Raw genomic sequence first — 21008 nt, 5'->3', positions numbered from 1 at the left:
TAAGGACCACGGGGCAAAGTTTTAGAATTTTTATAGCTTATTTGGGCAGTTTTTGCAAAAATGATCAATTATAAGGACTAAATTGAAATTTTACGTATTGTGATGGATGACTGATTTGATGGGCCCAGGAGGGGCTGTGTGATATGAATGAGCTGTGGATATATGGATTGTGAATATAAAAGTGTGTTTTGAGCCATTTTGTAGGTTGGGTAGGTCCTAGGTATAGGGGAGACTCTGTCGGATTTTCGGCACGACTTATGAAGTATTTGGTCTTTTCTTGATTTGTATTGAGTCATTTGTATTAAATAATTGTAATGTAATTGTCAGGTGAGCCGGGACAGCCTTCTTCCTCCGCCCAGCCGCCACAGTGACCATTGTCAAGTTTGTGAGTAAAATATTAATTTTAATTGTAATTTCACTATTATTATATGTTCAAGTATGCCCATGCATCACTTATATGCATATATCTATGTAGATAAACTTTAGGCACGATTTATGTTGCATTCATAACTGTGAAAGTGCCATGTATATTGCTGTGGTAATTTGGAGCAGTGTACGTGCGTTGGCGTGCGTGTGATGTGGTATGGACTATGGATAGGACGAGTAGTCACGGCTTGAGATCTTCGCTGGGACCCGATCCTTCGGGGGGTAGTCACGGCTTGAGTTCTTCTCTGGGACCCCCGATTTGGTTTATTAAGCGAAAGTCCGGCTTGAGTTCTTCGTTGGCACTAGGTTGGATTTAAGAGAGCTGTATAGGGGATCAGCTTCCATATATTATGATTGATATCACTGGGTGTGTGAGTGCTCCAAATTGCCTTTTTGATGTTATGATGTGAAAATATTGTTGATGTTGCATTTCACTCTACAGGGTGCATTAGTTTTAGATAGTTATAGAGATTATGGTTAAAATTGATATTTTACTCTCTGAGTCGAATGCTCACTCCTGTTCAATATTTTTTCAGGCCACAGGAAGATATTTTTGAGATTAACCTGCTTTCTTCCTCGCAGGTCGATTATTAACATTTATGTAAACTTGTTAAATCTTAGAATTTCCGCATGTGTTAGAAATATTTAAATGATTCGGGTCTGTAATATAATTGTTATGTGGACCTGTAAAAATATTATATGCATGATTGATGGATTGGATGAGGGAGCTGAGCTCCCATTTATTTTTATGATGATGAGTATGTGGAGGGTGAGCTGAGCTCCCCAATTGATGTTATATTTTGTTTACAGGTCGGGTGAGTCAAAAACTCCCTGTTGAAAGGTCCACTTTTATGGCCGGACTCTGTCCGGTTGATTTCTTGAAATTGGGCCCAAATGGGCATTAGAGTTGGGTTAAGTGAATAGTTAGGCTTACTACGGGCCTCGGAGGCTTTAGGCTGGCTCAGGTCCTAATGCCGGTCCGGCCCATAGGTTGGGTCGTGACATATATAATTTTATAAGTCTAAATCATTTGAAATTTATTAGAGTAATGCATTGTGATTTTCTTTTAGAATTTTAGTTTATTAAGTAAGAATAAAATATTATAAATTAATTCATATATATCAAATTATTGTTCAAAAATTAATTCAAGATAATAATATAAAACATTCATAACAAAATTATATTTATTGATTCATCGTAATTTTTTAATTAATAAATATTGAAATAAAATAAATACTTCAGGTGCAAAATTGATGAAAGAAAAGGAAAATTTTGAAAAAAAAATAATAACAAGTGAGTAAAGGGCAAGGGAAGAAATTGTCCTCATAATGAAAACTCTATTAGTGCTTGTTTGGTATTTGTATTCGGAGGGTTAAAATTAATTTTTTAAATAAAAAGATTATATTTAGATGTTATTAAAAAAATAATTTTAAAAAAATTATTTTATTATTTTAATATTTTTATAATTATAATTTATTAAATTTAATTTTAAATTATTTTTTAATATATTTTAATGAATATATTTAAAAAAAATAATTTTTTTAATCATAATTTCAATAATAATAGTGATAAACAGATCCTTAACCTTGCACCCCACACAGTGGGCACGAGGCAGGGAGGTTGCTTATTGTTTGCTCATTTAGGCCTCATTTGTTCCAAATGTTATATATATATATATATATATATATATATATATATATATATATATATATATATATATATATATATATATATATATATATATATATATATACCTTAAAAAAAATATAGTCAATCCGTTCAATTCGGAAATCGAATTGAAAAATGGTGTTTTTTTAAAATTATTTTTAAAAAAATTCAGTGTAAAAAATCTGACAAAAAAATACTCTTAATATAAAAAAATAATTGGTTTGTAAATATAATAGCGCGTTATTTTCTTTGGATTTAAAGCGGTAATAATTGGTTTGTAGAATAAATTATAACTTAATTTTTAAAATTTAATAAAAGTTATAATTTAATTTATGTATTTTGAAAATTAAGTAAATTAACTTATAAAGTTTAATAAATTTAAAATTTAATTATTTCATTTGATTTTTTATTTCATATATCATTAATTATAGTAAAAATAATAAAAATATTATTAAGTCTATATATTTTTTAACATAAATAATTTAATTAATAAAGTTGTGTATTATAAAAAAGTAGTTTAAATCAAAATAATATTTTATTTATAAAGTTTAAATTAATAAATTATTTTATTTATAATATAAAATTTTAGTAATTAAATTATTTCATTTTAAAAATTAAAATTAAAATATTTTTTTGATTACTTTTGATATAATTAATAATTAATAAAATAAAAAATTGGATCGAAAGAATTATGGAATAAGGTTTAATTTGCCTCCTGTACTTATTGGGAAGTTTCAATTTAGCATATTTTTTAAATTTAGGTCTAATTTAACTCTTAAATTTTAATTTATACTTAAATTAATATAATTAACAAAAATATCATTTTTTAATATTAAAATATAATATAAAAATAATTTATTTAATATTTTAATTATACAAGTTATATAATATAGAAAAATATTTTAATATCATTTTTAAAATATTTAATTATTTTGTTTAAATAATATTAAAAAATGACTTTTGTTAATATTAAAATATTATTTGTATATTGTATAATTAATTAATTAATTTATTTATATATCAAATAATTTATTTAAATAAATTATTTAATATTTAATTATTTTTTTAATATTAAAATATTATTTTTTATATTGTATAATTAATTAAATAAAAATATTATTTTTATTATTCAATATTATTAATTAAACTGAATTAATAATATTGAATAATAAAAATAATATTTTTATTTTTATTAATTAATTATATAATATAAAAATAATATTTTAATATTAAAAAATAATTAAATAATTATATATTTTTATTAATTAGACTAATTTAAAAATAAATCAAAATTTATGAATTGAATTAAATAAAAAATTAAAAATAAACTAAATCAAATCTATTCAATAAATATAGAGAATAAATTAAATTTTATTTTTAAAAATTATATTATTTGATTTTAAAATTATAAAAATTAAGTTGTTGGATTTTCCAAACTCAACAATTATGCGAGAGCTGCCTTCAAATTTCTGTCAAGAATGGAATGGGAAGAAAGGGGAGTTAGAAGGGAAGGGAAGCCTCGAGGCCAAGAACCAAGGAAGTAGTTGGTTACATCTTCCATCTCTGAAAGGCCAAAGCTAATAAATAAGTAGTAATTAGAAAAAAAAAAAATAATTATCAAAGGGAAGAGGACAGATACAGAAGTCGGCCTGTCAAGTCGCTGTTCGTTCTTTATTGTTTCTTTGTGCTCAGTATTTAACGTTAAATCACATCGCTTCTGATTTCTGAAACAAACGCCCTCCTCCTCCTCCTCCTCCTCTGCCCTTATTTCTCTCTCCCTCTCTCCAACTTTTTTCTTCTTTTTTCTCGTTCCACTCCTCTTTCTTTGCTTGTATTGGCTGTGGTCTTTTTTTAAAAAAAAAAACAAAAAACAAAAAACGCCCATGTGCTTTTGTTTTGGTTGCTGTTGAGAACTGCAAGAAGAGAAACCAAAATAAAGAAAGAAAAAGAAGAATCATCTTATGTTCCCCAATACTTGCTTATTTTAACTACTAGAAAGTAAGAAACTCTCACCTCTCACCTTCTCTTCCCCATTATAACTAGCTTATTATTACCCACTCTCTCAAACTTTTATTTTCTTTTTCCTCTTTTCTAGCTGAGTGAAACTCTTTCATTCCCAAACGCCACTGAAGAAATGACTAAAGAAGAAGACTTTAAGCTCCTTAAGATCCAGGTCTCTCTCTCTCCAACCACATTCTTTCTGTCTTTTCTTATAGCCCACTCTATCATTTTTTTATGGTTTTTTTCCCCCTCTTTTATCTATAGCAAAGTCTGGTGGTGCTTTTCCTCAAGCATCTTTCTTCTTGTTTTTGCTGTTTGCTCACTTTCTTTCTTGTTATTGGTTTCTTCCACAGACTTGTGTTCTCAAAGTGAACATACACTGTGATGGGTGTAAGCAGAAAGTGAAGAAACTCCTTCAGCGGATTGAAGGTGCTTGCTTTTTTTTTTTTCATCTCTTTCTATTTTATACTTGCATATATTCTTTGATTGTTGTTTTTCGCACTTCTAATGAGGTGGGTGTGTGTTTGCGTGTGTGTGTATATATGTACTTCTGGCTGTTTTTGTTTTTTCTGAGAATTTAATTAAAAAAGAGTAATGTCTGGTATTGTGTGATATTCTCATTCTCTTATGAAAACAAAAGGCTCAATTTGCTCTTCCAGTCAGGGTAGTTGTATTTAAATTAGTAAGCATTACCGCCTTTTGAAAAATAAATAAATTTATTGTCCTTTTGATTTTTTTAAAATAAATGAATTTATTGTCCTTTTGATTTTTTTAACTATCTGTTCTTTGGATGAAAGAAACAAAATTAATCAATGTGATTACTCCTCCCAAAGAGTATTAGAATGTTATGATGGTTTTCTGAGCTGTTGTCCTCAACTGAGAAATGATAACTTTGTTTTTATTCAATAGATTATTGAGATACAATTTTGGGAAGATATACGATTCCCTGACTATTGAAAGTTCATATCTAATAAAATCTTTTATATTGTGAAACCTTATGTTACAGGTGTTTACCAAGTAAACATAGATGCAGAGCAACAGAAGGTCGCAGTATCAGGAAGTGTAGACTCTGCAACTTTGATTAAGAAGTTAGTCAGAGCTGGTAAACATGCTGAGGTTTGGTCCCAGAAGTCCAACCAAAACCAAAACCAAAACCAAAAGGGCAACTGCATCAAAGATGACAAGAACAACAAAGGCCAAAAACGAAGCATCCTCAAAGGCCTAGAAGCCTTAAAGAACCAGCAGAAGCTCCCTGTTGCATTCGGCTCTGAAGAAGATGATGACTATTTTGATGATGATGATGATGAAGATGATGAGGAGGAGGATGAGCTCGGGTTTCTCGTACCAAGACTTGGCCTTCTCAGGCAGCAAATTGAGGCAAGCAATGCAAAGAAAAATATTGGATCCATGGCAGCAGCTCCCAACAATGGTAATAATAAGATGAACAACAATGTTGGGAACGGGAATGCCCAAAAGAAAGGAACCCCAAACCCAAATCAGAACATGGGAATGAAGGTTAATCCAGGTGAGATAGATCAACAAGCCATGGCGGCTTTGAAAATGAACAGTACCCAATTAGGAGGTGGAAACATCAATTCTGGTGAAGGGAAAAGGGCAAATGACATTGCAACCATGATGAACCTTGCTGGTTTTAATGGAAATGTTGGTAATATTCCTAATTCAGCTACTGCTACTGGGTTGGGATGCAATCCCAATGGTTTAGGAGGGTTTCAACAAGTTCAATCCAATATGGGATATCAAGGATCATCTGGAGGAGAGTTCCCTAGTGGTTTATATGCCGCAGGGCAACATCCATCAGCTACGATGATGAATATGAATGGGTATAACCATCCAGCAGCAGCAGCATCCATGATGATGAACATGCAAAACAGGCATATAATGCAGCAGCAGCAACAGCCACCTCAACCGCAGATGATGTATCACAGGTCTCCTTTTATTCCACCTAACACTGGCTATTACTATAACTACAGCCCTGCCCCTTGTACTGAGCAACCCAATTACAGTATTGGTAACTCTGCAGCAACCCACATGTTCAGTGATGAAAACACTAGCAGCTGTTCAATAATGTAATTGAGAGAGAATGTAGGAATCCCCTCCCCCCCCCCAAAAAAAAAAAATAAAGGAATACTATGGTGATTTGTCTTGAAAATTAAGTGGAGTTAGTGGGCTTTTGACAGTATTCCCTGGTGGATGTCCTGTGGAGGGAATAGATTGGAATGGGAGATAGGACGTCTCAGTGAATCTTATCAGTGTATTTGTGTAGTTGTTAGGATGATGCATTTTTTTTCTCTTTTTTTTTTAGTTCAACTCTGTCTCCTTGTTTTTTCTACGTTTCAAGACAGACTTTGATTTGTGGTTTTGCAAACCTCACAGTACTAGTAAATAATAAAAATGGAGTGATTTAGAATATGTATTTATATAAAAATCGTGCATTATCTTTGTTGTGTACGGTGGTGGATGGTCAACTTGTTATTTTGAAGCTTGTTTAATTTAATCACACAACAGACAAGGTGGCATTGGGTACTGTTCTTGTACAGTGACACGATATCCTGTGGGGTGTGTGGCTGTGCACAGATGCGTAGAGTAAGGAACAGTCGGGTTGATATTTGCCATTGTTGATGGTGTCTCTTTAATTATTATAGGATAATAAAAATTATTTTAAAATTAAATTAAATATAACTAAAAGATTTTAAAATAATTAAATAATTTTGTATATATATATATATATATATATATATATATATTTTTTTTTTTTTAAACTGTTTTTTAAACTTTGAACTCCAACGTAAATAAATGTCTGTAAATAGCGCCACCTGACTGGTCCACAACACTATTGCGTACCCCAATTACCCAAAGTTGTAGTTTATTAACATAGATCACCACTATTTCCAAGCTGCAATTTCTAATGGGCTGAGGTTAAACACACCTAAGTCAAATGCAAGGTTGATAATGAAAACTAGATAAATCACAAGCCCCTCTTCGTATGTAAATCCTTTAGTCTCATTCCAAATGGTCATGCAAGTAAAAATTGATCCATAATCATGTGAATATTAGTGTATATTGGTGTATGGCTTCTTGTTTTTCAGAATTGACAATGATTTAGAGAAAATATTTTCCCTAAAAGCAAACAGAGCAGCGGATAACTAACGTCAATGTTATTGCGAGCATTGGATTCATAAAGGGTACCAAAGAGGGATGTATCCATGTGACTTGTACAATTGACTTTGTTTAATTTGTATAAAATTCGTACCCACAAAAGCAATGACTGAAAATATGAAGCATTTGTCACTTTGTAAAGGGTGGAAAGAGAAGCATCTGGGAATCAATGATGTTGTCAAAGTGAAAACACAGGAGAAGCAACAGAGAAAAAGGGCTTATGTGAATGGATTTATCAAAGCTTTGCCACAAAGTTTGCTGTGCTCGATGAAATGCCGGTATGGCAAAGTACAGGCAGAAGTGACTAAAGGAAAAAACCTGATGTACTGCCAGTGCACCTTTAAAGGTCAAAAGGGTTTGCGTTCATGATTGCTAATGCACCAGCTTCAAAGAAATGAGGCAACAGAAGGTAGAGAATTAATGGTGGGTACCTATATCAGAAATTCAATATATGGTAAAAGTGCTTTACGGGAAAGAAACCCAAGATGGAAACACTTTTATCCAAAAGCGTAAGCAACCAGTAGAAAGTAGAAAAACTATCATCTTATGCAAATGCAAACAGTTTCATGGTGTAAAATTTTCTTGTTCAAATATCTATTAATTTCAGAATTGAGAACATAATGGAAGTATTACTGTTATGAATTAGTCAAAAGTTCCAGAAAATGGATCAAAGAATGGAAACATAAAGCATAAAACCACCTCTACCTTAAGATAATGTTCACTTCCAGTAGCTTTGTTTGGCACAATCCTGCACCGCTGGAGCCTATGCCCTCAAAAGCAATCTTCGAATCTCACAGTTGATGGGCTTCCCAGTAATGTACAACACAAAATACAAATGCTTAAAGAATCAATATTTATCATTTATACACAATAGATTTATCCCATCACAAATAAAATAGCGTCACTGGCCAAAACTGCAGAACATGGATGAAACTAAAAGGAATACAAACATTTCTGACCAACTAAAATAGATTGCTTGTAGGGAGGAAGGGAGAGATAAAGACTGCTTGCCAGCTGATTAGCCAAACCACAATTGCTGATCAACTCTATGGATTACCTGCGTTCTGAACTTTTAATTTTTCCTTTTCCCTCTGATTATTTCTCCGTTGAAAGTTTTAGTCCTGCAAATAAGAAATAGATACCTCAAAATGATCTTATAACAGCTATAATATATAAAATGTGGTAATGAATTTTGATCTATCGGTTTCATGTCAGATACAGATAGATAATTGGATGTACTTAATATTAAAGTCAATGGAAAAAGTGTAAACCTCTAAATTTTGCGTGTAGTACCTGCATTAAGCATGTTGCTGCTAATACTAATACCATCTTATTGTGGTGCTAACCTCCACACGCGAACAAAGGCATCCTCCCCTGCGCTGACCAAAGTGCACTCATCAGTAAATGCCAAGCCGTAAACTCCACCCAAGTTGGCTCCTTTTATGGTTATGCGGCTTGAAGCAGGCTTCCCAACTTCATAAATAATGACACAGGTATCTAGTGATCCAGTAGCCACCAAAGAGCTATTAGGAGACCATGCGAGGCAGTTTATACGAGCAGTGTGGTACAGCATGTTATTAAGCTTAACCTGCAAAATTACATTTCAAATTTATATATGATAGCTCAACAAAGTATAACAAACTTCAATCTGCACAATGAAAATGCTAAAAGATTTTAGGTCACTCAAAAAGAACTGTACCTTATATTTAATGTTTTTCAAAAATATTTACCAGTTTGCAGGAGAGAGAACCAATTATTTTCTTTTGGATGCATCATATTACAAGAAACACAGTCAGAACAAAATAATATGTTGACAATTTCTATATACAATGTGTTGGTTGAACATTTCCACAGGAGCTAATAATTATATAAGAAGAACTACAACACTAACGCCCATGATAAGAAGAGTACAGCCATCCAATTCACTTTTCTCTTGTCAATATTAACATGGGTAGGGCAAGTTTCAGAAACATGATACCTATGTTTGTAATTTCCAGCAAGATAAAAAGCTATATGAAGGAAATTTAAGATCATCCAATCAAGACCAATGTCTGGGAAAAAAAATTGAATAGAATGCTCTGCTAGGACAATCCCAGCAAAATTGCATATGGAAAACTGAAGTGGTAAAACTTAATGCCCTAAATCAAGCCACATAATATCGGAGGCTGGAGCAACTTAAATCAACAATTTCTATTCGTCAAATGGAATGAAGAGAACGGGAATCAAGTTCAGTTACCCCAACACATGGCTCAAAATTCTTACCGCCTATGGCAGCAAGCATGCTTACTTTTAAGACAGTGTGATAAGCAAGTGGTTTAAGTGTGTGTAATAACTAAATTGAAAGTGATAATGTATTTCTAAGATCAGGCTACCTCCTTGGAGGCACGGTCCCAAACAACAGCTTCACGATTTATATCAGCAGAGGCAAACATGGAGACATCTGGCGAATATCGTATTACACTGATTGCACCTCTATGCTTCTCAAGGACTGCTTCTTCAGTAAGATTATCACCAGACACCGAATATATGTGCAACTTACCATCTTGGCCACCGACAATTGCTTCACTTCCATCAGGTGCAATTATAGATGCCGTCACAGTAAATCCAAGGTTGATGTTTGACACTACTTTCAGATCTTTAAGCAAGGAAACTCCTGACTCGGTTGAAACCAAAGCTAGTCCGGGTGAATCAATGGCAAGGCTCAAATCCTTAGGCTGACTGCCAATGTCAACCTGCTCTGCTGCTCCACATTCATTCCCATTTAGAGGAATCCTGCGCACCTGAAATGAATGACACAAAAATTAAGATGCTGTAGTTTGATGATAATCATCACATTCTAAAATGCGCAGAAACTTTCTTAACTATAAAATCCAGCGTTTCTAAATTGCCAACGAACTTAGCTGGATTATTTTCCTAAACTCACACTCGAGTTTCCCCATCGCCATGGTGGGATCAATGCAACCTTAAGAATTGTCATATTTCTTTGATTAAATTAGAGTTAGTGAATTAGTAAAAACAATAATAATAATAATCTATGCAGTGACTGCATCTTGCCTGTCACGAGTGAATATTTTCCACATATATGGACCAAAAAAGAACCTTAAAAATGCAGTGCATAACATCAGGGGATGTCACAATAGAACACATTAATCATAAAGAAAAATTTTCAACACATTTTGGTAGAATGAGCAGTTGAAAAACAAAATAATTGCACATTATTTCATTGTTAAGTAATGCAAACCAATATACCATCACTTACGTTGTCGTCAAATCCTGATGTAATAACCTCTTGTTCAACAGCTGCTATACATTTAACTTGAGAACTATCTTTCTTCTCTAATCTACCCTTGTAGCCTTGACCCTGAGTCCACTTAAATATATGCCCATCATAGCTGCTCGTCAGAATCAGCTTTGGATCACTCTGGACCACTGTTAATGCATTGACATTTTTCAGGTGTCCAGAAAAGGATACAGGGGCTTTATCAAGATCACTAGCAGAAAATAAGTGAATTGTGCCACCAAGGGAAACAATAACAAGATGATCATTTTGCCAAAGACATCCAACCAGCATATCATCCACTCCGCCAGAAGCAGGACATACCAATGTTTTGATCACATTCCCACTACCATTCTCAGAAATTTCCCATATCTTTGCAGACTTGTCAGCCGAGACAGTAAGTAGCTGAATTTTATGAAACATGGAACACATTTGGTAAGCAAAAAACTGCAACATATGTTTTCTAATACAAGCATTAAATCAAAGAATATGGAATGTACTTTAGTTAACCAGGAATGATATATAAACACATTAGCAATGGTAATCACATTTACAACCAATGGCTAAAACCGTTCTCATGGTTGAGTTTATAGCCTAAATGAGGCTTAATATCTAGATCTTTATTAACATCACTGTAACCTAACTGTTAATACAAAGAATAAGATATTTCCCCAATGCTTGTAATCCTGCTAATACGCTGAAAGGAAGTAAATATTAATACAAATCAGTTGAGACCCCTTACCCAGGGAATGAAAATAGAACACAAATTTACGGTAATACAAAAAGTAACTATTCAATTTGTAGTTGATTTAAGCAATAATCCTTTTAAATGTGATGGCCTAGAAGCAACTATATATATATATATCAAAAGTAAACACGACGCTTACCTGTTTACTATCAGGACTCCAACTAATAGCATATATACTGGATGTATGACCATCATCTGGGGACAAGTGTCCAATTATTTCCCCAGTCTTCCCATTGTATATTATACCTTTCTTGTCTGAACCTACACTAATGCATTTGCTGCCGTCTGGTGAAAATCTAACACAGTTGACAAAATTGGAATGCTCCCTGTAGTTGCAAAGCAAAACGCCCAACAGTGATTCTATAACCAATTCGTGGCCACCACAAATCACTCCTATGAACCACAAAAGCTCTAATCCAAAACAGAGTTTTAGCAAAATATAAAAATTATGCAAGCAAGTACTAAAATTACCTGTGAGACAGCATGAACTTAAAGGGTGGACCTTCATAAAAGTTCACGATGAAGTCCTCTCCACAGGTGACAATTCGGAACGGCCTTGTAGGTTTAAATGCGCAGCTTAAAACCCGCCGTGAGTGCCCATCAAAATCTCCTACAGTACTGCCTGTATCCCACCTGCAACCACATTTGGAAAATCGTATATTAGATGAAAAAATCAGTTCTTACCTAAGAGAGAGTAGCCTATACAAATTTATGCACAAAAAAAGACCATTTTTTTTAATCTGGGTTTCATAGCCAGGAGCCCCACCTGAAATAATCGTCAAAGATCATAAAACAATGAATTCCGCTTGATAAATCAACTGATGTAAAATTATGAATATTCTAAGTTTGGGTGTTGGTTTTCACAATATTCAAAATCAGTGTTAGCGTGAGATCTCCCTAGCCTCAATTTTTGGAGCCGAAATTAAAAAAACAAAAGAGAACTCACATAAAAGCACGAACGAAGGACTTCCCCTTGCCGTCACCGGAAGCAACGATCCTCAACATATCAGGCGACCACTGCAAATCGTCGATCCGACCAGATAGGACACGAAATTCATTGTGCAGAACGAAATCATTGTGAGTTCCCCAGATCCTAATAGTGCCCGAAACGTCAGCGGATGCAATCCACTCACCGTTGGGGGAGTAGCGGGCAACGGTGACAGGGTATCCATGCTCTCCATAGACGTGGACTTTTAGAGGGTTGTCGAGGTACCGGATTATAACGGATCTCCCGTTGGTGTAGAGAATAGAATTGGATTTGGGGTCGCCGGAGATTAGAATTCCTCGGCCCCGCTCTGTAGAGGGGGCACATGCGTAGGTTTCTATGAGATCTGCCATTGTGAGAGAGGGACAGAGACAAGAGGGAAGTGATGACTGATGAGTGCTTTCGGTGTCTGTTATGGTAGTTATTGTGAAGAGAGTGGAGAGAGAAAAAGTGCGGGATTCGAGGTCAGGAGTTTTGAACGAGTTGGCGGGTGAAGAAATGGGTTGGGATCTGCCGTGGGTCTTATGCATGAAGTGGGCTGTTCAGATGTTGGGCTTTAAGCCCAAAGTACAAGATTATTGGAGACCCGTAGGCCGAACCATTTGAACTCCCCAAATATCCACTATTTCTAATCGGAAAAATGCTACTTAGTCCCTTTATGTTAACAAAATAAACTTTAGACCTCTTATTTTGAAAAATACAATAATTAGTCCCAACATTCATATTCCATTAATTTTAGTTTTTTTGGAAGTTTAAATTAAGTTTTCTATTAGTTAATACATTCAAAAGCGAGAGAAATTACTGTAACGAGACTAAATAATTCAAAATTCAAAAAATAGAGAAATTATATAGTTATATTTTTTAAATTATAAAAACTAAATGAAATTTAAACTAAGACTGAAGAGATCAAAGAGTAAATAAAATAAAAATATAAAGATTAATTAATCTATTTTTAAAATAAAAAATTAAATAATTAATTTTATTAAAATAGAGAAATTAAATAATAATTTTTCTTTTCTAATTCTAAATTAGGATCTGAAAAATACCATGAATTAATTAAAATAAAATGAATTTGAGTAGTTTGGTTTGATTTATTAAAATCATTTTTTTTAATAATTTAGTTTGGTTTCTAATTTTAAAAGACCAAATCAAAATGATCAATTGATACATACGTATATATGAACAAATTTTTTCTCTTATATAAATGGTAAATTATTTATATATTTTATATTTTAAATTTAAATATATATTTCTTAAGTTAATGTATTTATGTATATTTAAAGAATTGTTATAATATATTTTAAATATTATTGAATTATTGTATTATAATTAATGTTATTGATTCTTTAATAATTAAGATAAAATTAAATTCAAATTGTATTACAAACTAAATCAAACTATAATATATTGGTTTAGTTTGATTTTAAAATTATCCTAAATTGCAACAACTATAGGATTGTGCACATCCCTACTTCGAATAATGACGTATTTGAATTTAAATTTTATTTAAATTATAAATATGAATTTTCATTAAATTGAAGATTTCATAATATCATAAATAATTTTAATATTAATTAATTAAAAATTCATTAATGGGGTCATAGTATTGATTGTAGTTTCACTTATCAAACCATTAATTAGATAACCCAACTTTTCAGATAATGCTTAGCCCAACAAGTCACTTGCTTAGCACTAAGACAAGTGCTTAAAAATTTATGTTTTCAAGCAAAATAAGGAAGAATATAATGGCCTCACCTCACCCTTCAAAAGGTCACTAACTAAACATGAAGCAAATGTCAATTCAAGTGAGCCTGTTGGTGAATGGGCTCACTTGTTTCAGCATAAATTCAAATTTGAGTTCCTCTATTGAAAAGTGAGTGGAAGACTTGTGGGGTGATGTGGATGCGGTCTTTGTGGCCCTAGATGGGCATTTAAATTTTGTGGAAAAGAAATGACAAGAATAACTGGGATAGTGGTTCAAGGAATGATCTTTATGCATTATGATGAGATCTTTAATATGCTAAGTGGCCTCTTTCTATTCATTGCAGAGAACAAACTTCAAATATCTCGTGTATGAAATTGATGTTGAATGCATGGTGTTGAGATGGATGTGCCCATATAATTAATAAATTAGTATAGTATTAACATGGATATCACTTCATTACACATTAAACAAAAAAAATTCTAGATATAAAAGAAATGTTCACTAGTAAAAGAATTGTATCTCAAAAATAAATGAATTTTTAGGAAATAAATTTTTAGAGAATTTGATTCAGAGTTTTAAGAGTTAAAAAGTTAACGTATCATAAAAAAAATGTTAAATTTTAATTTTAAGTGTTTAAGTGTTTGGAGAAATATATTGAAATTAATTAATATTTTAAAATAATAATTTATAATTATTATTATTATAATAAATATTAATTAAAAATTTTGACTAATAGGGATAAAATATATATAGACAAATTTTTATGTAAAAAAAATTATATTTTTTACTTCAATATCTAATCTATTTTCATAATTGATTAATTGGTGATAAAAACAAATTTTAAATATTAATTTATAAAATTATTATTCCAAATTTTGAGGAAAACTTTTTAAAAAATAGTTATTTAAATTTAATTTTTAATAATTTAAATAAATATAAAATTTATAAAAATTTTATATTCGAGGCCAATTTTTTGGAAGGTTAAGCCCAACCGCAATCATTATCACTGCTCAATAGTTACTATCAGCACTATTATTTGACCGCTAGCTTCGTTATTATCATTTTACCATTAGTTTCATTACTCAATTATTACCATCGCCATAGTTGATCCCAATTATTATAAATTTCTTATTATTATTATCATAAATTAATTAAATATTAAAATAAAAAATTATTATTATATTATTTTATATTTATATTTTTATAATTAAATATAAAAATAAAATAATTATTATAATATATTAATTTAATATTTTTATTATATAATTAATTACGTAACATTATTTCCCACTAATGTTATGGTACATCCGACGCTTGTCCAGTGATTTGGGAGACGTGTGAAGATTTAGACAGCTAACTTATTTTCAGAATTTTGGAAAGAGTGAATGAATTAACAAGGAAAAAATCAGAATGTGACAGTGTAACCAATTATACATAGAAAACTTTAAAATAATGGGAACACCACAAATAAATAATGTAATCTTTTGAGTTAATCAAATTTTAATGACCTCGTCCAATTAAAAGCATAAGAATTAGTCCAAGTAAAAGCATAACAATTTCACCCTACCCCAATAATAATAATAATAATAATAATAATAATAATAATAATAATAATTAGACCGAACAATTTTATTATTATTATTTTTTAAAGTATAGACCAAGTAAATTCATATATACGCAATTAAATTTTATACATTATCACCCTTTCTCTTTCTTTGATGCAATTTCTTGATGATTCGAACAAGGGTCCATATAGTTATGTGCATGGTTTTTAGGATTTTGAATCAAATCAAAAAATCGTATTGAACTAATAGAAAGTATACAGAATCAAAATTATTTTGATATTTTAATTCATTTTAATTATTCACTAAAAATCAAACTAAAACTATATATATATAATTATGAATTAAATATAATCTAATATTATATTTTATTTATCTATATTTTTTTAATAATTTTAGTCATAAATACATTAAATTGCTTTATAATTTTTAATTATAAATATATTATTATATTATATTATATATATATATGTGTTAATTTATAATTATATTTATATCTTATAGCTAAATATTACATAATTAATAAATAATTAAAATATATATTATATGATATACTTTTATTACTATATTATGTAATATATTTACACTTTATATATAGTTAAGGTTTTTATAATTTAAAAATAGTTAAAAGATATACTATATAATATATATTATATGATATATTATATTGATATTAATAACTTAATTAAAAATTTAAATGTCAATTCAAATGACTTTTTTAAAATAAATAATTATATAAAATTATTTTAAAAATTAAAAACTGAACCAGAATCAAATAACTGAAATTAAAATAACGAAAAACTGAATCGAGATCGTATCAAAATTTTAATTTAATTTCGATTTTTAAATATACCCTAAATTCGACCAGAACTGCAGACGCTAACCATATCATAAATTGTTTAGATTGAGAAGTGAATCTCATTTTCAGCATAACTGAGATGCGATGAAGTACAGAGAATGTGACTTTGACGTATTGGAAATATTTAAATGGAACGAGTAATAGAAATCCCTGGCAAATCTTTATTTATTTATTTTAATGACTTGGTCCAAGTAAGAGATAAGAATTATAACAATTAAAAAATGCCCATTAACATTTATGCATTGTCACCTTTCTTTAGGCAAATGCAATTACTTGATGACGAGATTCTGGAAGAAATGGAACTAACTGGTGAAGGTACATATTTGCAACATCTACTATATGCATATCTTTATATTTTTACATAAAATAAAAAAAAAAAGAAAATTAATATAGAGTTAAAATTAATGGCATTCCAACTATTCATAGAAAGTTGGAAATTTAAATTTTAATATTTCACCTCTCTTTATGAATTAATTTTTTATTATATACGTGGGATGGGGGAGTCGAATATAAGACTCTCAATTTCAATATATATCATATCACTATGCAAGAAGTAAGAATTTTCATATATTGAAAAATTTAGTGGGTTGGTAGGTTTCAAAAAATAAATGGTAAGATCGAGCAAGCAGTAGAGATTTATACATTCTAGACATCTCTTCATTTAATTTATTTTAACTTAATTTTCCAAGATTCTCTGACTGTAAGAGAAGGTGATACGGTGAAGATGATGTATGGGAAATCTTGGAATTAATGTATTTTCTGCTTTTCTCCCTGTTTTTTTCCCCATTTTCTGATACGCAAAGCCCAGGGTGAAAAATTGCCTGAAGCTCACAATTCAGAATAAGGAAGCAGACAAAAGATGCCCATTAATATACAGTGGCCATTTGATAAAAGTCATGCAGGCCCTGGAGTAGGCGGACTAGATTAGTCATTGTTTCAATCTATCTTTTTCCTTATAGGACACATCGAACCCATAAAAGAAAATTTATTATTTCTCCGTTTCACACTCGCCATTGATTCCCTCGTAGAAAATTTATTAGTATCTCTCATATATACCCTCCAAAGCTTTCTCTTTATCTCTCTTCCTCATCAAGAATCATTTCAAATTCTCTCTCTCTCTCTCTCTCTCTCTCTCTCTCAGTTGCTGGGTGGCTAGTGTCTTGTTTCCATGGATAGGGTTCTGGTGTTTAGTGTGCCATTGTTAGCTCTGTTTCTGGTGCTTACTACAACATGGGCAGAAGACAGGCTAATAAATCCATCCCAGTTGGAAATGTTTGTTGACGAGCTTCCAGATATGCCCAGAATCCATGGTTTTGATGTTGTGAATGGTGTTCCCAAACCTAAGCGGCTAAGGATTGGCATGTTCAAGAAGGAATGGGTATGTATTACAATTTTCCTTCTTTTTTTTTTTTTCTTTTAATAGTTCTGTATATATATATATATATATATATATATTATTTCATTTGGCGTCTATTTGAATTGAAATTCGATAATTTATAGCGTTGAACAAGACTGCATTACTACTCAACTATCAAAACTAATTGATTGTTCTGCAATTTCATTACAAGAAAATTTGGGTTCCCTTCTTTGTTGGGTTTAGTTCATTTCTTGAAAATGAATTTCTTGAATTGGAATCACTAAAAAGCACCTTTTATGCTTAATTTCCTTCATAATCCGTCATATAAAACCTCCCCTATCCTGCAACCAAATGACCATGTATGTGAGTGCGTGTGTAAAGATCACTGAAATTGTGAACAGTGCTACCACCAGTTTTAGTTGACTGCAATTTCTCCATCCATTTGAAGATGGAGGCAAGGCAAGTTTTTCCTTCAATGGCTTGAATTGAGAGCCCATATGTTGGAAATGGAATGTGACCTTTTGGCTTTGCATAGTTTCATGTATTCCTTTTTCTTGGTGGCTACCTTTTCAGTTCTTAAAAATCTTTTCACAAAAACTACAAGGGAACAACTTTGTCTCTATAAAAATTAGCAACATCTTTGATATGATCTTATTTAAATAGTTTTTTAAAAAAAAATTATTTAAAAATATTTATTAAAAATTTTAATTTTTAAATTTAGTTTAATTTAAATTTAATATATCTAAATTATAAAAACTTTTAAAAAATTAAAATTATTTTTTGAATTATTTTTTAATAATATTAAAATGGTACTTAAAAAAAAATAATAATTTTCAGCTTCATTCCAAAATGGATTATAAATAAATGATGAACGCACACTTATAGGATACTTCATTCAATCGATTCGGCCACGAATCATACGGTCATTTATTTATTAAATTAGAAAAATTCTTTGCAATTTATCGTCCTTTCTCGATGAAAGTAATTAATGTTTTATTATAATTTTTTTATGGGAATTGCTTTATCAGAAATTTCATCGGGACCTACCTCCAACACCAGTATTTGCCTACGGTGTGTCAAAGAACAATGCAACCGTCCCCGGTCCAACAATTGAGGCCATCTACGGCGTTGATACCTACGTGACATGGAAAAATCACCTCCCTTCAAAGCATATACTTCCATGGGATCCAACAATCCCAACTGCCGTACCTTCCACGAAGAGGGGCATTCCCACTGTTGTGCACCTCCATGGTGTCATTGGTGAACCCGAGAGCGATGGACATGCAGAGTCATGGTTCACCAATCGATTTGCAGAAAAGGGACCCACTTGGACTAAGAAAACGTATCATTACCGCAACTTTCAACAACCTGGAAACTTATGGTACCATGATCATGCCATGGGGTTGACTAGAGTCAACCTATTGGCTGGCTTGGTTGGAGCCTACATTATTCGACACCCTAAGGTTGAAGGCCCACTTGGTCTACCTTACGGCGATGAGTTTGATCGGACTTTGATGGTGTTTGATCGGAGCTTTCGCATCAATGGTTCCATATACATGAATTCTACTGGAAACAATCCCTCCATACATCCACAGTGGCAACCGGAGTACTTTGGGGACGCAATTATTGTCAATGGCAAGGCATGGCCACATGCGACAGTACGACGTCGTAAATATAGATTTCGCATTATAAATGCTAGCAATGCTAGATTTTTCAGATTCTTTTTCACCAACGGTCTTAGATTTATCCACGTGGCAGCTGACTCTGTATATCTTGAAGAACATGTAGTGACAAATGAAATCCTCTTAGCTCCATCTGAAATTGCTGATGTGGTTATTGACTTTTCAAAGTCAAAGTCAGACACTGTTATTTTAGCCAATAATGCAAAGTATCCCTTTCCAGACGGGGACCCAGTCAATGAAGCGAATGGGAAGGTGATGAAGTTCATCATCAAGAAGGATAAGGAGGTGGACACGTGGAGAGTGCCAAAAAAGTTGATAAAATATCCTTCTCCAGAATTATCCAGTGCATCCCAAACTCGATACATCGCTCTATACGAGTACACAAGCAACACTGATGAGCCAATTCATCTTTATATCAATGGAAAACCTTACGAAGAACCAGTGACTGAAACCCCAAAAGAAGGGACCACAGAGGTATGGAATGTGATCAATCTAACGGAGGATAATCATCCATTGCATATTCATTTGGGATTATTCGTGGTGATGGATCAAACGGAGTTGATCAATATAGAGGAGTTTAAAGCTTGCATGAATAAATCGAACGATGCAATTAAATGCAAAATAAACAAGTATGCAAGCGGCAAGAAGTTAGAGGTGCCAGCACAAGAGAAAGGGTGGAAGAACGTGTATAAGATGACACCAGGGTATGTGACAAAGATTCTAGTGAGATTTGCTTACATCCACTCGAATGCATCTTATGCGTTTGATGCAACTGCAGAGCCTGGTTACGTCTACCATTGCCATGTAAGTGGTGATTTGATTCTCTGTAAATAAAGATTAGATTCATAATTCATTTGTATTGTTTTAATTTGTTTTGGTAAATATGCAGATACTGGATCATGAAGACAATGTAATGATGCGACCCTTGAAGTTAATTCGTTGAAGAGGCGATTTAGTAGTCAGAGACAGACCTCTTAGTAGCAAACTTCAGTCTCAGATATACAGAAGATTGGGCTTTCTGGCCCAACACCTTTCTAAACGAGGACCACCACGCATTTGGAAAAGCCCAGTGCCAGTGGTCAACGATCTAGGCTATGTACTTGTTAGCTTTGTAGACCTTTGTGAGAGTTGTATTGTAGACTGGTAGTTTTATGGAATAAATTGATAGAAGAGTGCTCTCTCTCTTTCACTTTTCTCTGGTCCCCTCTCTCTCTCTCTCTCTCTCTCTCTCTCTCTCTCTTTTATTTTCTTGTACGCCTCACTAGTCACTTTCTATTCTTTTCTCAGTTACCAAACAGGATTGAACTGAATCTCACTTGGTATGGCAGATATTCTCCATAGAAAAATATAAATATTATATTATGCTAAAAAATCAGAATATACATTCACTCCATTCTTAATTATTGAAAAAAAAAATACCAAATAATAAATAAAAAACTGAAGGCTATATATAAGCGCAACATCTAACTTTTATAAATTGTTTATTTAATTAATTTTAATTAAAATCCATAACTAATTTGTAAAATAAAATTTTAGCAGTTAAAAGTAGAAAGGATGCTCG

General features: G+C 31.8%; 3 protein-coding genes across 4 annotated transcripts; 2 read left to right on the top strand and 1 right to left on the bottom strand.

Moving 5' to 3' along the window:
• The first annotated feature begins 3868 nt into the window (after positions 1–3868).
• Positions 3869–6555, top strand: LOC110650882 (heavy metal-associated isoprenylated plant protein 37). 2 transcript variants are annotated; one of them, XM_058140645.1, is made up of 4 exons: positions 3963–4092; positions 4190–4267; positions 4449–4524; positions 5102–6555. In XM_058140645.1, exons 2-4 carry the CDS (start codon positions 4229–4231, stop codon positions 6184–6186), a joined length of 1200 nt encoding a protein of 399 aa, XP_057996628.1. In that variant the 5' UTR covers positions 3963–4092; positions 4190–4228; the 3' UTR covers positions 6187–6555. The 2 variants fall into 2 exon arrangements, with proteins under 2 accessions (XP_021661716.2, XP_057996628.1); XM_021806024.2 differs by having other exon boundaries at positions 3869–4267.
• A 1535-nt stretch (positions 6556–8090) lies between these two features.
• LOC110650883 (actin-interacting protein 1-2) lies at positions 8091–12905 on the bottom strand. The gene is made up of 7 exons (XM_021806025.2): positions 12244–12905; positions 11769–11930; positions 11437–11623; positions 10532–10954; positions 9645–10052; positions 8566–8860; positions 8091–8393 (listed from the first exon to the last, which is right to left on the bottom strand). Exons 1-6 carry the CDS (start codon positions 12810–12812, stop codon positions 8603–8605), a joined length of 2007 nt encoding a protein of 668 aa, XP_021661717.2. The 5' UTR covers positions 12813–12905; the 3' UTR covers positions 8091–8393; positions 8566–8602.
• A 4534-nt stretch (positions 12906–17439) lies between these two features.
• On the top strand, positions 17440–20640 carry LOC110650884 (multicopper oxidase LPR1). Its single transcript, XM_021806026.2, has 3 exons — positions 17440–17786; positions 18794–20251; positions 20337–20640. The coding sequence occupies exons 1-3, from the start codon at positions 17577–17579 to the stop codon at positions 20388–20390; spliced, it is 1722 nt and encodes a 573-aa protein (XP_021661718.2). The 5' UTR covers positions 17440–17576; the 3' UTR covers positions 20391–20640.
• Positions 20641–21008: the final 368 nt, after the last annotated feature.

The sequence above is a fragment of the Hevea brasiliensis genome, chromosome 18 (assembly GCF_030052815.1).
Source record: "Hevea brasiliensis isolate MT/VB/25A 57/8 chromosome 18, ASM3005281v1, whole genome shotgun sequence".
Taxonomy (NCBI): Eukaryota; Viridiplantae; Streptophyta; class Magnoliopsida; order Malpighiales; family Euphorbiaceae; genus Hevea; species Hevea brasiliensis.
This window is presented reverse-complemented; position numbering and strand designations above follow the sequence as displayed.